This window comes from Mustelus asterias, chromosome 19, assembly GCF_964213995.1.
Source record: "Mustelus asterias chromosome 19, sMusAst1.hap1.1, whole genome shotgun sequence".
In the NCBI taxonomy this organism is placed as follows: domain Eukaryota; kingdom Metazoa; phylum Chordata; class Chondrichthyes; order Carcharhiniformes; family Triakidae; genus Mustelus; species Mustelus asterias.
Genome location: NC_135819.1, coordinates 59,721,522 through 59,737,756, shown reverse-complemented (window position 1 = coordinate 59,737,756; position 16,235 = coordinate 59,721,522). Strand labels below are relative to the sequence as shown.

The 16,235-nt window shown below is 44.1% G+C and overlaps 1 protein-coding gene across 3 annotated transcripts in view; it reads left to right on the top strand.

The window, feature by feature from the left end:
- reln (reelin) overlaps nt 1-16,235 on the top strand; it is a 343,770-nt gene that overhangs the window by 315,984 nt on the left and 11,551 nt on the right. For 2 of the 3 annotated variants that reach the window (XM_078235653.1, XM_078235651.1), the window contains exons 56-61: nt 1,711-1,817; nt 3,397-3,639; nt 4,692-4,867; nt 7,978-8,051; nt 9,911-10,072; nt 14,291-14,448. In XM_078235653.1, the coding sequence (XP_078091779.1) occupies nt 1,711-1,817; nt 3,397-3,639; nt 4,692-4,867; nt 7,978-8,051; nt 9,911-10,072; nt 14,291-14,448 (920 nt within the window). The remainder of the gene's footprint in view (nt 1-1,710; nt 1,818-3,396; nt 3,640-4,691; nt 4,868-7,977; nt 8,052-9,910; nt 10,073-14,290; nt 14,449-16,235) is intronic. The other variant, XM_078235652.1, reaches the window with a different exon arrangement.

Below are 16,235 nucleotides of genomic sequence, written 5' to 3'. Positions count from 1 at the left end.
TGGCAACATCGTTTCGAGGGGGTCAAAATATTGTTTACTTGAGGAATAGAAAAATGTCACACTGCTGCCATAGATAGTTCTTGTCACACATTAGAGATTAAAGGGAGGTTGGTTCTCCATCAATATTTACCGTTCCTGATCTGATAATTCTTGATGCTGACAGTGAATGATCTTTTCCTCCTGTGGTTGATACAAATAATCACCTGAGCTGAGAACCGGGTGAGTAAGTTTGACGATTGGGCCTCTTGTGCTCTCCATTCCGATGATTACCTATGCCCAAGCGCAGATAAGGGGAACTTACTCTGCCTGGAAGAGGAATCAGCAAGAGTTTCCAATGGGTCTGAATTTTCATCTACTCCAGGGGTTCCCAAACTGGAGTCCTGTGTGTATGCCTGGGTGTGTGTGAGGGAGAGAGAGGGTGCCTTGATCCAATACGAGTATCAGCTTTCCAGCATTATTTCTCCTATTAAAAATGACAAAAGGTAAAACTTAAATATTTTTAAATAAGAGAACTGTTTAGATTATCCACTCCTGAACTGGGTACCACTTCCAGGAGATAATGTTAACTGGCCATGAGAGGGTGGCTTGGCCAGTGCTTAATGTGATGGGGCCATGTCACTGGTGAATGTATTTGTGACTGTGCTCCTTTTCCTAATTCCTAATATATGCATAGATATAGCTAGAAAAGACTTGTTTACATTTGACTTCTGTGTTTGCGCCTATTTCGCAGCAAAAAAGAGGCATAGACATTATGAGAACGCTTGAGGTTCCCCTATGCTCTTGGGAGGTCACTATAGGTTCTGTGGCTCGATTGGGAAACCCTGATCTACCCTATAAGTGACTTGTGCCCATGATAGGAAGGCAGGCTTGGTGAGAATTCTTCTCCCAGTAGAATTCCTAAAGCTCCGGCCTCCTTTCTGCCCTGCAGTCGGGAGGAAATAATCACCTGGGCAAAAACAAATTACTTGAAAATCAGGCAAGGAGATTGGGTCATTTTTCACACAGATGTTGAGTTTACAGAGGCTTCCATGGCAGGTTTCTTATGGTTGCAGACTAGAAGATCCAATAACTGACTGTCAATTTCTCTTAATCATTTCCTCTTACAATTGGGTCAAATCTCTGGTGCAACTACACCTTTCCGTGAGGAGACAAGCAGTTCCACACAGCTGTCTGATGGTGCATTTTGCACTGCTTCTATGGACACCCTCATTGACACAGACAGCTGCCTAAAATGTGACCCCATGGACTCTAGAAAGGTCTGGAGTGAGAGTAACAAGCAAACTGTGAATCTAAATCAGTTGTAGCACAGCCACCTTGCTGTTTTACACTCACATCATGGGTGGGATTATCCAGCCCTGCCCACTGCTGGGATCATCTGGTTCTGAAAATCAGTGGACTTTAGGCAGGGGTCCGGAATCTCCTGCGGCGGGACCCGTCACAACAAGGCCAGAAAATCCACCTGTGACTTCCAGGTCCTGTTTCTGAAATGTCAAGATAATATTCTGATAAACTGTTCTAGGTGTAGCACCTTGATTGTGAGAAATTAATCTCAAGGTGCTGGGTTGGATTATCCCGAGAAAAAAGCTTTGTGCCCCCTTTGAATAATAAATTTCTGTTTGGTGCCAATAAATACTTCTCTGCTATTTGAAAGTATGTTAGTGACACCTTTACAATTTCAGGTATACATTAATGCTGGTCTTGTATTCACAGATTTGTGCAATATTGGGCCAGAATAGGCAGTGAGAACAACATGACCACATGTCATCAGCCTACTTGTAGGAAGGAAGGGGTTTTGTTGGACTACTCCACTGACGGAGGTGAGGCTTATTCTCTATTTTTGTAACGCTAATTAGCTGCCTCCTAACCATGTCAAAATGATGTTTTGAATCAGACTAATTGACAAGACAAGCAGATCAGAAGGGGAGGGAGAGAGATGTTGACCATAAAGTGTGGTAACTCAGTAATTTCCTGAGATAATAGCTACAATCCTGGTTAGGGAGCATTCAGAGACCATTCCATCCCTTTTACCTTCTCCCCGCTTTACACTGTCACCACTGACCCGTACTTTGTACTTTATTTTCATCATATTCCGTAATATTCAACTTTGCTGTGCCAGAGTCTCATTTTATTTAAGGCAAATAGGAAATAATTATTCCAACTAGCCAAAAGAGTGCTGAAAAGATTCAATCAGCAAGCTGGTTGCTGGGACTTTATTCTGAGCACATTCTAACTCTAAATGCTGTAAAACTGTAACTGCCCATTGAGGAGCTTATAACAGTTAGAGATAACTATTAAACACCCAGATGTAAATGTCTCAATTTTAACAGTGAAAATATGAATTGATCTCAAATTTAAAAGTGTCACCATTCATGTCAATCTCAACACTTGGCAATATCTTCCCTGAGCTGTCCCCAGTGTAACCCTAATCCCACTTCCTTAACAGAGTAGTTATTTTCTTCACACATTTCTGCTGTGTTTCTCACCGTTAGATCCACTGAATACTATCAAAATGGCAGCATTTTACTGAAGCGTGCGCACACATTCGCAACTATTCCACTCATATCCTTGCATTAGATAAGTCCATCAGGGAAAAAGTAATCAAAGAGTTGCTGATGGGGTGAGATGGAGTAAGATGAGAGCAGGTTCATCTGGAGCTTAAACATCGGCATAGACTCATTGGACTGATTACTGTAAAATTCTGTGGAAAGATTCCAACCATAGTCACCATTAGGCAAAGAGATTAGAGGATTCTGTGGTCTCCCCGCAGCGTGTTTTTCATGGCAGGAGGTGGCGCGCCATTGGCCAGGAGGTGGCGCGCCATTGGCCAGCAGTGGGATATTCTGTTTCCGTCACTGTCAATGGGATTTCCCATTGACTGCACCCCCCCCCCCCCATTGACTGCACACCCCCCCCCCCCCATTGACTGCACCCCCCCCCCCCCCCCCCCCCCCGCCCACCCCCGTCCGTCCGTCCGTGGCGGGGTACGCCATTGGTGGGACCAGAAAATCCCAGCAGCATGAACAGCCACTGATCAAAACTACCTCCATCATGAACTTTAAGATTAACCTTTCATAGAATCATGGAATCCCTACAGTGCAGAAGGAGGCCATTCATCCCGTTGAGTCTGTATCGACCCTCTGAAAGGGCCCACTCCTCTGCCCAATCACTGTAACCCTTCACATTTACCATGGACAATACACCTCACCTGCACATCTTTGGACTGTGGGAGGAAACCCACCCAGACACAGAGAGAACATGCAAACTCCACACAGAGAGTCACCCAGGGCCAGAATTGAACCCAGGTCCCTGACGCTGTGAGGCAGCAGTGCTAACCACTGTGCCACATTACTGTTGAAATAATGAATTCTGGTACTAACTAATTTCTCATGATTGTAGGAATCACCTGGAACCTGCTGCATGAAATGGATTATCAGAAATATATTTCTGTGCGCCAAGATTATGTCCTTCTCCCAGAGGAAGCTCACACCAACACAACTCGCCTGCGATGGTGGCAACCCTTTGTTGTTCTCAAAGGGCTGATGGTAGCAAGCAAAGAGCGTGCTCAGTGGGCACTGGACAACATCTTGATTGGAGGATCTGAGATCAACCCAAGCCAACTAATGGATTCGTTTGATGATGGTAAGATGGAAACATTGGTTTGGTGAATGGTGCTGATGACAGTTAAGAATTGAGAATGGGAGGGTTTGGTCAAGACTTAATAGATGACATGAACTGTCCAAGCAAAGTTTTGTAGAGCCCAGTGCCAATCACATATGTTAACAAACACAGGATGGTTGGAAAATCCGAGAATTAGCCTTTGTATGTGCTCAGCACTGGCATTGCAGAGTACAAGTGCATCAAATGGGAGCGCAACACTATCACACAAGCTTATTACAGACTCAATCATTATACAGCTGAGGGCAGGATTTCCCTATCCTTGAATGGCTGGGGCAATCACTTTGTAAGTTAAAAGCATTTCGCCCAGTATGATATATTATAGACGTATGGATACACATGAAATACAATGAGAGAGCTGCAATGTTGTGTGAAGGCTTGACATGGGTAAATATGGAACAAATTGTAGTATACATTCTCGGACCATTCTTGTCAGCTTTCTGAAAGTGAACATTTCTGCATCATATCCCAAATCCTGGGCTCATGTTGACAGCAGTATTATCCACTTAAGTATGGTTCAAATTGTTGCGTCACTCTGACACTTGCTCAAAGACACCGTTTTGCACCTTCACATTCTGCCTGCCACTTTTCTACCCCCCTAACCTCGATAATGACTGGTAAAGATAAAATGTATTTTGATGCTTTATAAAAGATACAACAATATCTATCCTCCTCCATGTAGGCACTTACTTTTTAATTATCCAGTTTCCCTTTAAATTTGAGAAGATTTTTTCACATTCCCGTCAGGCCTGGCTTCCTACAAAATGTTAAAGTTGAACAGACAGCTATGAATAATTATTCAAGTAAACTAATCCGCAAATTAGCAGGCAATCAGCTCGCTGCACTGTGGGCTTCCTTTGTGCTGACAGGGAAACTTAAACTGAGCTTTGATCACATAATTGGTACATATTCCCTATCCTTGAATGACTGGGGCAATAGGGAAATTGCTGTTAAACTATAAAACATCGATAGCTGCTTTATTATTCTGCTCCTAAAGAACTTCTTTTCCCCTACAGAAGGTGTTAACCATGATGAAAACTGGATTTTCTACCCGAATGCAGTTCGTACAGCAGGTTTCTGTGGCAATCCTTCATTCCATCTCTATTGGCCAAACAAGAAGAAAGATAAGACACACAATTTCCTGGCTTCACGAGAACTGATTGTAGCACCAGGATACATACTACAGTTCAGAGTAAGATTCTGTTTGGGTCATTTCATACTCCTTCATACTCCTTCTACCTCAGTTACCACTGAAAATCAGGCTCCATCTACCTCAGTTACCACTGAAAATCAGGCTCCATAACCTCCACTGTAAATCAGTCTTCATAACCCAAATGCCCCAAAAGAATTACATACTGTGTATCTGGAATATAAAACAATATTTGTAAATGAAAAGATCATCAGGCACTCCTGCTCCATCCCCTTTCCACTGATCTCAACACTGTCTGCCCATCTTCTCCCCTACTTTTCAACCTCTCTCTTTCTCCCTCTCAACATTGTCTCTCTCTTGAAAACAGAATTTTCTGTGGAATTCACTTGCGTTTGTGTTCCCTAAACATAATATATATAAGCACACAGTAGGCCACTTAAACCTGCTCTGCAATTCAGTAAGATCATGGCTGAATTTTTAGGTCAGTGCCCCTTTTCTACCCCATGTTCCTTGATTTTATTTTTATCTAAAAGTCTATTGATCTCAGTCCTGGATGTATTCAACTGCTGAGTTGCCACAGACCTCGGTAAAGAATTCCAAAGGTTCACAACCCTCTCCTCACCTCATCTCAATTTAAATAACCCTGAGGCTATGACCTCTAGTTTAGAGAATCCAACCAGGGAAAGAGCCTCTCAGCATCTACCCACATTAAAGAATCTTATGAATGTTATGCATTTCAAAGAATTCACCTCTCATTCTTCCAAACTTACTTCACAGAAATTACCATCAGAGATTCATATCTTCAGTGATGTGTGTTACTCATTGTGTAAAGAAAAGTTCTGCCTTGACTTCTGTACTTAATTCTAATTTTTAATTAGCGAATTCAAGCAGTTTAGTTAACTGTAACCTGTTACCTGAATCCATGGTGATTGTCCTTAACAAGACACCCTTTTCCAAATGAGTGCCCGCCGGATCTCTTAAAATGTTGAAAAGGTTTTTCCTACGCGTTGCGTCTGGTTTCCAGGTCTGTTTTCTGACAAATTTTAAGGAATATAGTTAGGTTAGTCCCTTCCCTCTGTGCTCTGTTCCAATTTCTGACAAATCTACACAGTGAGTGAAAACGTTAGCAATGTCACTACCGCTTCCTACATGATTGATGGGTGCATGATGTCTGGACAGAATACTTTGTTTTAAGAGGAGCTACCTTGTAATCGACATTGGTAATTTTTTTGCCTGTCTGGCTGCTCTTCCGTTGCGATGGCAGTTTCTCTAAAGGACCACAAATGAGATTCTCTATTGGTTCCTTCAGTTTTGTTTTAATGAATGAGCGTTAGTTGAGTGCATACACAGGCAGAATTTATTTTTCAATGTTGATTTAGGATGTAGGCAGTTGGACAGGAGAGCTATGTTACAAGTGATGGGAAAGAAAGTCGCAGATGAAAGGAAGTGGAACACATTGGTGTGTTTACATAGATTTGAGTTGGTTGGCTGCCAGTTTCGCCCAATGACCATTCAAATCAGGAGTGGCACAAGATCTGTCATGGAGGTGGCATCTTCAGATACCCAGGAACTGACAGTGCAGAGGAGGGAGGGGAAGAGAAGCCATTGGTGAAGATGCAGCAGCTGCCTTCAGATAGGTATGAATGGAACCAAGAAAGGAGCAGTCCTGTGGAACTAGACAGTGGAGAAGTGCGGCATGGTCAGCAATATCAAATTCCGCCAGGAAGACTGAGGAAGAGGGATAATACAAGGCTGTCACAGAGGGTGTTATTTATGACTTCAACTGAAGTTGGTTTGTTTTAAAAGTTCTTTTTAAAGTTCAAAGTTTTTAAAGTTAAAGTTTATTTATTAGTCTCACAAGTAGGCTTACATTAACACTGCAATGAAGTTACTGTGAAAATCCCCTAGTTGCTACACTGCGTTGCCTATTCAGGTACACTGACAGAATTTAGCATGGCCAAAGCATCTATTGAGCACGTCTTACGAATATGACGCTTTGGGAAGGATAGAAGCTATATTGGGGTAAACTCAAACAGGAAGTTTTGGACAGTACAAACTAGGATGTAATGACCATTTAAGCAAGATTGGAAATCGCGGGGGAGGGGGGGTTGGTGTTTAATGTAGGTTTTTGAAAATGAAGGTTATGGTGCATGGGAGGGTTGGATGGGGATAATGACAATTTTGAAGGGAACTGCCTAGAAAGAACAGTGCCTGGGGGTGGAGTTGGATGGGGTGGAAGGGTTAAGTGGTTAGGAAGAAGCTAGTTAGGAGATGAGTGAGATTGGGATCAAGGGAACAGGGAGTGGATATTATGGACAAGATAAACTTTGAGAGGATAAGAGACAAGATAAATGAAAAACTGCAAGACTAGAATTAGTGAGAGATTGTTGGAATGTAGGGCGAAGGATCATAGCGCACTCCCTTCTGTTAAGACTGTTTAGGTTATGCCCCACAGTCTTCCGTTGTCTCCTAGGGCAAATATCTTGAAGTAATATATTGGCACAGAGTTCTTCCAGTTTCCTGCCATAACTTAGGTAGGCGAGCGTGGAACCTCAGAGAAACAATGGAAACAACCATTTTTAACCCATGGCTAATAATGTTGTTTCTCTGGGGTTTCTGCTGATTAACATTGCACTGTTAGAAGAAAATGCCCTGAGCAGAAACGGAATGTTTCTCCATTTGATAGCTTCATTGCAGTGTTAACGTCAGCCTACTTGTGACACTAATAAATAAACTTTAAACTTTAGATCTATCCCATTGGATAGATTCAGTGAGGTGAAGAAGCTCCTAAAGTGTACAACACACGAGCAACAATAGAAGGCTGAATGAAAGAGACATGAGAATGTACAAATCACCAAAGAGCATTCAGCTCATTTGGCTGATTCTGAAATCTGTCAAATGGAGAAACATTCAGTTTCCGCTCAGAGTGTTTTCTTCAAACAGTACGATCGATCTATCCCATCTTCTTTTACTGAATCCTACTCATTCTGACAATCAACCAGATCATCAAACTGTCAGTTTGGTTGTCGGGACAAAGAAACAACATTGCCATATTTTCAAAGTCGGTATCAAGCATGAAGTATATTTTGTTATACTTGTACATTCATTAAATGGATCTTTCCTAGTGTTTACCTTCTCTAATATGTTTTCAGATTGTAGTTGGCTGTGAAGCTGATTCTTGTGGGGATCTGCAGCCTGTATTGCTGGAATACAGTAAGGATCCAAGGTAAGTGGCGATCCCAAGAAAGGTTTGTGACTGATAGATGGGCATATTTGCTACCATCGACTTTGAATGAATTCAGCAAGATAAGTAAACTTTGCAAATGGGAGCAGGTCTGAAAACTCAGCAACTTATGATATAAAGCCTCACAATTATGTTGCAAAAACCACATGCTGTGACTTCTAATACTCAGAATGCAGGAGTGTGATTCCTGTAAGCTGGTACTCCTGCCCTTAACTTTCACGAGTAAACACCATTTTATTCTATAGCATCTGCACTATGAGAGCAATGTGTGTGTCTTTAAGATGTATGGTGCATGAAATGTTGGCATTACAGAATGATGTTTTATGACTATATGTCCATCCATTGATTGTTGAAAGATAAAACCAGTTCCCACCTTAAGAGTAGAAAAGCTTACCTTCCTCCTCTGTTGCACCATTGTAACAGTTTGTAAAGGAACTTCAGAGAACTGGGTGAGCAAAATTCATAGAATCATAAAACCCCTACAGTGTAGAAAAAGGCCATTCAGCCCATCAAGCCCTCACCAACAACAATCCCACCCAGGCCCTGTCCCTGCTAATTCCCCTGACACAAAGAGGTAATTTAGCATGGCCGATTAACTGCACATCTTTAGACTGTGAGAGAAAACCGGAACATCCGGAGGAAACCCATGCAGACACGGGAAGAACATGCAAACTCCACACAGTCACCCAAGGCCGGAATTGAACCTGGGTCTCTGGCGCTGTGAGGCAGCAGTGCTAACCACTGTGCCACCTGTATTATCACAACATATTCACTAATTTATCAACAGCATAAGAAGTTTCATATTTCTTTGTAAATATCGTAACGTTTCAAGAATGTTTTAAGTTCTTTTCATCAACAAGGTTTTAAAGTTCAAACGTAAGTAAATACGTCACTCGTACATTTTGCCTATCAGCGAGACACAGAAGACCAAATGGATTATACATGAATAAATTGTTTGTTTCCCATGTCCCTGGCACTGTGAGGCAGCAGTGCTAACCACTGTGCCATCCATATAAAATAGTGCATCATTCTAACAACTGAATGAGAGAGCCATCATAAACATATTTGTCAGGAATTTCTATGAGGCAGGGTTTACTGGATGGCGGAGTTTCTTTCTGAAGAGTTGGGAAAGGAATGCCCCCTTGCCAATCACAGCAGCCCGGCAGCCAGTAAATACTCTGGGGAGCATTCATTGGCTGGAGGTGAGATTTGGGGCTGAGTAAATGATGTAAGTTGCACGTCAGAGAGCAGCTGGTTAATCTGATTGGCTGGCAGCTCTATAGTCCCAGCAGGGGCCAGGACTGAGACTACAAGAAGTGCCAAGTTCTCAGTCCCAGAGTCCAGGACCAGATGAGAGCACGATGGGTCTCACAGCAAGGAGGGGAGATGAGGCTGAGAGGTTTGGGTTCTTGATGCATAGACCGGGGTGAGGGGGCGGGGAGTTGAGTGGGGGGTGGGGGGGCGGGTGGATGTAAGGGACGTGGTTGATTATTAACCCTTAAAGGTTGTTTCCCACCCAGCCTCAATTTTCAGGCAGGTGAGGGGAGTTCAGGGGGGGGGGGGGGGGGGTGTCTGAAAATTAACCCTCTTCAGGCCTTGGGTGGAAGCAAGTGGGAGCCCCTCCATCAGCACCTTCCTTTTAACATCCGGTGCCCACCACCAAAAGATCTGACGCCTCCTCCCACTGCTGGAACCTCCACCGACACACCAACCCTCTCTGTCCACCATCCCAGGCCTCACCTACCCGCCACGAAGACTGCAGCACATGACCCTGCTGAGCATTTCTAATCAATTTATGTCTCTGTCTTTAGTCAGTTGAGGCTTTCTGTTTATTCTTGCAGGAAGGACTCCTGGTCACTTGTGCAAACAGAGTGTCTTCCTTCAACGAGCAGCAACGTTGGCTGCTCTCCATTCCAGTTCCATGAAGCCAGTATTTACAGTTCCGTCAATTGCTCCAGTTGGAACAGGGTCACCATCCAACTACCAGAATATGTTGCATCCAGGTACAGTTCAGAAAGGGGAATGGTCGCTCCTCCGCGTTTTATTCTCACAATTTCCCTTCGCTTTTCATCTAATTTTTTAGATCCTAAAAGGAGTCTAATATCCAACCTTGCAATTTGCTCCAGTTAAACACTGCCACGTTTCTGCTCATCACATTAGCTTGCCTATGTCCTTCCATAGTTTTATGTTGTTGAGTGCAAGTTGTTACATACCCCGAGTATCATTAGTAAATTTCAGCATTGTCCCTGAATTTCTGTAACAAAAACAGAAAATGCTGGAGAAATTCAGGAGCTCTGACAGCATTAGGAGATAGAATAGAGCCAACATTTCAAGTCTGGATGACCCTTCATCAGAACATTGATTCTGTTTTTGTTTCAGATTCCAGCATCCGCAACATTTTGCCTTAAAGTTTATTTATTAGTCACAAGTAAACCTTACATTAACACTGCAAAGTTACTGTGAAATTCCCCTAGTCACCACAGTCCGGCGCTTGTTCGGGTCAATGCACCCTAACCAGCACGTCTTTCAGAATGTGGGAGGAAACCGGAGCACCCGGAGGAAACCCACGCAGACACGGGGAGAATGTGCAAACTCCACACAGACAGTGACCCAAGCCGGGAATCGAACCCCGGTCCCTGGCGCTGTAAAAAGCAGCAGCAATGCTAACCACTGTGCCACCGTGCAGCCCCAGGCCTTTACCCTGAATTCCTGTTTATGGATCATTTATGAATATTGTAAAGACCAGAAGCTCCAGTACAGATCCTACTTAATGTTTCACTTTGCTTTCTGTCATCCAATCCATGTGGTTGTATTTCCCTTAATTCCGATTGTTATCATAGGTCTCTTATCTGCTAGCCTATCACACGTGTTTCAAAATTAATTTAAACTTCACCCATTGCATTTCTCTTGTTTACTCTGTTACTTTTCAAAGGCTTCAATAAGGGAGGTCTGGTATAATCTGCCTTTTTGAACTCTGTGTTGAGTTGTCCTGGTTAACTTGACTTTCTTCCAAATGCTTTAATCGTTTGATCTTTCATTATTGATTCTAGTTCATTTCCCGGCAGTGAAATAAGATTAATTGGCCTAGGATTTCCTGGCTTATCCCTGTCTTTGTTTTTGACTTTCCATCCACTTTCCAAGGACAAAATCCCTTCTTTATCTCATTATAGCCTGCCTTTTTTCCCAATCAGTACTCACTTTTTATTTTCCTTTTCTTCTATTGTTCCGGATGTAAGGAGCATCCGGAACAAGGTAGATGAACTTGGGGCGTGGATTGGTACTTGGGACTACGATGTTGTGGCCATTACGGAGACGTGGGTAGAACAAGGACAGGAATGGTTGTTGGACGTTTCGGGGTATAGATGTTTCAGTAAGTGTAGGGAAGCTGGTAAAAGAGGTGGAGGAGTGGCATTGTTAATCAAGGATAGTTTAACGGCTGCGGAAAGGCACTTCGAGGGGGATCTGAACACTGAGGTAATATGGGCTGAGGTTAGAAATAGGAAAGGAGCGGTCACGTTGTTAGGAGTTTACTATAGGCCCCCAAATAGTAATAGAGATGTGGAGGAAGAAATTGCTAAGCAGATTATGGATATGAGTGGGGGTCACAGGGTAGTTGTCATGGGGGACTTTCACTTTCCAAATATTGATTGGAGCCTTTGTAGGTCAAATAGTTCGGATGGGGCAGTTTTTGTGCAGTGTGTGCAGGAGGGTTTCCTGACACAATATGTGGATAGGCCGACAAGAGGTGAGGCCACATTGGATTTGGTACTGGGAAATGAACCGGGCCAAGTGTTAGATTTGGTTGTGGGAGAGCACTTTGGAGATAGTGACCACAATTCGGTGTCTTTTGTTATTGCAATGGAGAGGGATAGGGCCGTATGGCAGGGCAAGGTTTACAATTGGGGGAGAGGTAATTATGATGCGATTAGGCAAGAATTAGGGGGCATAAGTTGGGAACAGAAACTGTCAGGGAAAGGCACTAATGAAAAGTGGAACTTTTTCAAGGAACAAATACTGGGTGTCCTTGATAGGTATGTCCCTGTCAGGCAGGGAGGAAATGGCCGAGTGAGGGAACCATGGTTCACGAAAGAGGTGGAATGTCTTGTGAAAAGGAAGAGGGAAGCTTATGTAGGGATAAGGAAACAAGGTTAAGATGGCTCGATTGAGGGTTACTAGTTAGCAAGGAACGAGCTGAAAAAGGGGCTTAGGAGAGCTAGGAGGTGACATGAGAAGTCCTTGGCGGGTCGGATCAAGGAAAACCCCAAGGCTTTTTACTCTTATGTGAGGAATAAAAGAATGACCAGGGTGAGGTTAGGGCCGGTCAAGGACAGTAGTGGGAACTTGTATATGGAGTCAGTAGAGATAGGCGAGGTGATGAATGAATACTTTTCTTCAGTGTTCACCAAGGAGAGGGGCCATGTTTTTGAGGAAGAGAAGATGTTACAGGCTAATAGGCTGGAGGAAATAGATGTTCAGAGGGAGGATGTCCTGGCAGTTTTGAATAAACTGAAGGTCGATAAGTCCCCTGGGCCTGATGAAATGTATCCTAGGATTCTTTGGGAGGCAAGGGATGAGATTGCAGAGCCTTTGGCTTTGATCTTTGGGTCCTCGCTGTCCACGGGGATGGTGCCAGAGGACTGGAGAGTGGCGAATGTTGTTCCTCTGTTTAAGAAAGGGAATAGAAATGACCCTGGTAATTATAGACCGGTTAGTCTTACTTCGGTGGCTGGTAAATTGATGGAAAAGGTCCTTAGGGATGGGATTTACGACCATTTAGAAAGATGCGGATTAATCCGGGATAGTCAGCACGGATTCGTGAAGGGCAAGTCGTGCCTCACAAATTTGATAGAATTTTTTGAGGAGGTAACTAAGTGTGTTGATGAAGGTAGGGCAGTTGATGTCATATACATGGATTTTAGTAAGGCCTTTGATAAGGTCCCCCATGGTCGGCTTATGATGAAAGTGAGGAGGTGTGGGATAGAGGGAAAGTTGGCCGATTGGATAGGTAACTGGCTGTCTGATCGAAGACAGAGGGTGGTGGTGGATAGAAAATTTTCGGATTGGAGGCAGGTTGCTAGCGGAATGCCACAGGGATCAGTGCTTGGTCCTCTGCTCTTTGTGATTTTTATTAATGACTTAGAGGAGGCGGCTGAAGGGTGGATCAGTAAATTTGCTGATGACACCAAGATTGGTGGAGTAGTGGATGAGGTAGAGGGCTGTTGTAGGCTGCAAAGAGACATAGATAGGATGCAAAGCTGGGCTGGAAAATGGCAAATGGAGTTTAACCCTGATAAATGTGAGGTGATTCATTTTGGTAGGACTAATTTAAATGTGGATTACAGGGTCAAAGGTCGGGTTCTGAAGACTGTGGAGGAACAGAGAGATCTTGGGGTCCATATCCACAGATCTCTAAAGGTTGGCGCTCAAGTGGATAGAGCTGTGAAGAAGGCCTATAGTGTGTTAGCTTTTATTAACAGGGGGTTGGAGTTTAAGAGCCGTGGGGTTATGCTGCAACTGTACAGGACCTTGGTGAGACCACATTTGGAATATTGTGTGCAGTTCTGGTCACCTCACTATAATGAAGGATGTGGAAGCGCTGGAAAGAGTGCAGAGGAGATTTACCAGGATGCTGCCTGGTTTGGAGGGTAGGTCTTATGAGGAAAGGTTGAGGGAGCTAGGGCTGTTCTCTCTGGAGCGGAGGAGGCTGAGGGGAGACTTAATAGAGGTTTATAAAATGATGAAGGGGATAGATAGAGTGAACGTTCAAAGACTATTTCCTCGGGTGGATGGAGCTATTACAAGGGGGCATAACTATAGGGTTCGTGGTGGGAGATATAGGAAGGATATCAGAGGTAGGTTCTTTACGCAGAGAGTGGTTGGGGTGTGGAATGGACTGCCTGCAGTGATAGTGGAGTCAGACACTTTAGAAACATTTAAGCGGTTATTGGATAGGCACATGGAGCACACCAGGATGATAGGGAGTGAGATAGCTTGATCTTGGTTTCAGATAAAGCTTGGCACAACATCGTGGGCCGAAGGGCCTGTTCTGTGCTGTACTGTTCTATGTTCTATTGTATCTTAAACGGGTCCCCAAATATTTCCGTGAGTTTAACTTGTCAGCTTGCTCTGTTTCATTCCTCAGAACCAAGTCAAGTGCTAGTTACTTGTTCAACCAACAACCTATGAACCAGTTAAATAAATGTTGATGATTATGTTTTCAGTGCGACTCAGTTCCGGTGGATTCAGAAGGAGGGCATCACAGAGAAACAAAGCTGGGGAATTGACAATGTGTACATTGGAGAGTCCTGTACCAGGCTCTGCAGTGGACACGGATACTGTAGAACTGGAACAGTCTGTATTTGTGACGAAGGTTATCAAGGTATGGCTCTAACTTTGCTATTTAAAATGAACCAGTTCAATGCCGCCAAAGGAGGAAATATCTGACATGCTGGGTGACAATATCACCACTACCTTCATCTAAAACCCTAGTAGCTGTTCTGCACAAGACTCTCATTCTGAAAAGAAATTGAGGACTTCTGTGGTAGGAAGAAGTGAAAGAGTCCAGGTTCTTAGAGGAGATTAGGGTGGCACGGTGGCACAATGGTTAGCACTGCTGCCTCACAGGGACTCGGGTTCAATTCCGGCCTTGGGTGACTGTATGGAGTTTGCACGTTCCCCCTGTGTCTGCGTGGGTTTCCTCCGGGTGCCTCAGTTTCCTCCCACATGCCAAAATGTGTGGGTTAGGTGGATTGGCGATGATAAATTGCCCCTTAGTGTCAGGGGGATTATCACGGTAAATGTGTGAGGGTACGGGGCGAGGGCCTGGCTGACTGCTGCCGGTGGGTCATAGAACATTAGAACATAGAACATTACAGCGCAGTACAAGCCCTCCGGCCCTCGATGTTGCGCCGACCAGTGGAACCAATCTAAAGCCCCCCTAATCTACACTATTCCAATATCATCCATATGTTTATCCAATAACCATTTGAATGCTCTTAATGTTGATGAGTCCACTACTGCTGCAGGCAGGGCATTCCACCCCCTTACTACTCTCTGAGTAAAGAACCTACCTCTAACATCTGTCCTATATCTCTCACCCCTCAATTTAAAGCTATGTCCCCTCGTGCTAGCCATCACCATCCGAGGAAAAAGGCTCTCACTATCCACCCTATCTAATCCTCTGATCATCTTGTATGCCTCTATTAAGTCACCTCTTAACCTTCTTCTCTCTAACGGTTGAATGGCTTCTTTCTGCACTGGAGGGATTCTATGATTTAGGAGCTACATAATAGGAAGTGAGGAAGCAGCAGAGACCCGTAGATCAAGGAAAACATTGGTCCTGATATTTGTTGGATGAGAGAAGGAGTTATCAAACTCCACATTGTGCATGTGTTTTTGAAATCGGGTAACCAGTCTGATTTTCCGAGGAAAAGCTGTAGCTGAGGACCAGGTAGGTTTTGTGGTTAGTGGGATGGAGACCAGTGGGGGAGAGGCAGGGGCCAGGAGTCGGGGGTCAAAGATCAATGGTGGCAGTTTGGGAGCGAACAATGAAGTTGAAAGGACAGGGGTTCATGGAAAAATCGGAGTTGGGGGGGCTCAGAGGTTGGGGGATCAGAGGTCTAGAAGAGATTGGAGGGGGCATTAGAGATCAGGGTAGGATCTAGGAGAGATTGGAGGGAACCTAAACGGCTTTTAGAGGAGATTGTGGAGCTGGGCAATCGGACAAATTGCTGGGGATGGTCTCGTGAAGCCATGAAGGTTTGAAGGTGTATACACATTAGCTTCTAGGGTCTCATGGAAAGAGTCCTGCTCCTCCTGGCCAATAAGAAGTTAATCATCAGATCTAGCCAATATGCCTGGCCTCCTATATCTGCCGAGTTTCCAAAAGTCCGCAGATGGGCTGAATGGCCTACTTCTGCACTGTAGTGGTTCTATGATGATTCTATGATAACCTGGTCAACATAAATTTAATAAAAAAACAGGGAAACCTGTTTGGAATAAAAAGCATGCAGCCTCCTTCAAAAGTTTCAATGACTGGCGTGCCTCCTGTTACAGGATTGGTTACCAGTTCTTCATTCTACCTCTGTTAATACTGGAATTGGGCAAGTCTGAAGCACGTTTACTTTCAGTTTCCGATCTTGAACTTTTTAATCTCCCACCTGACCC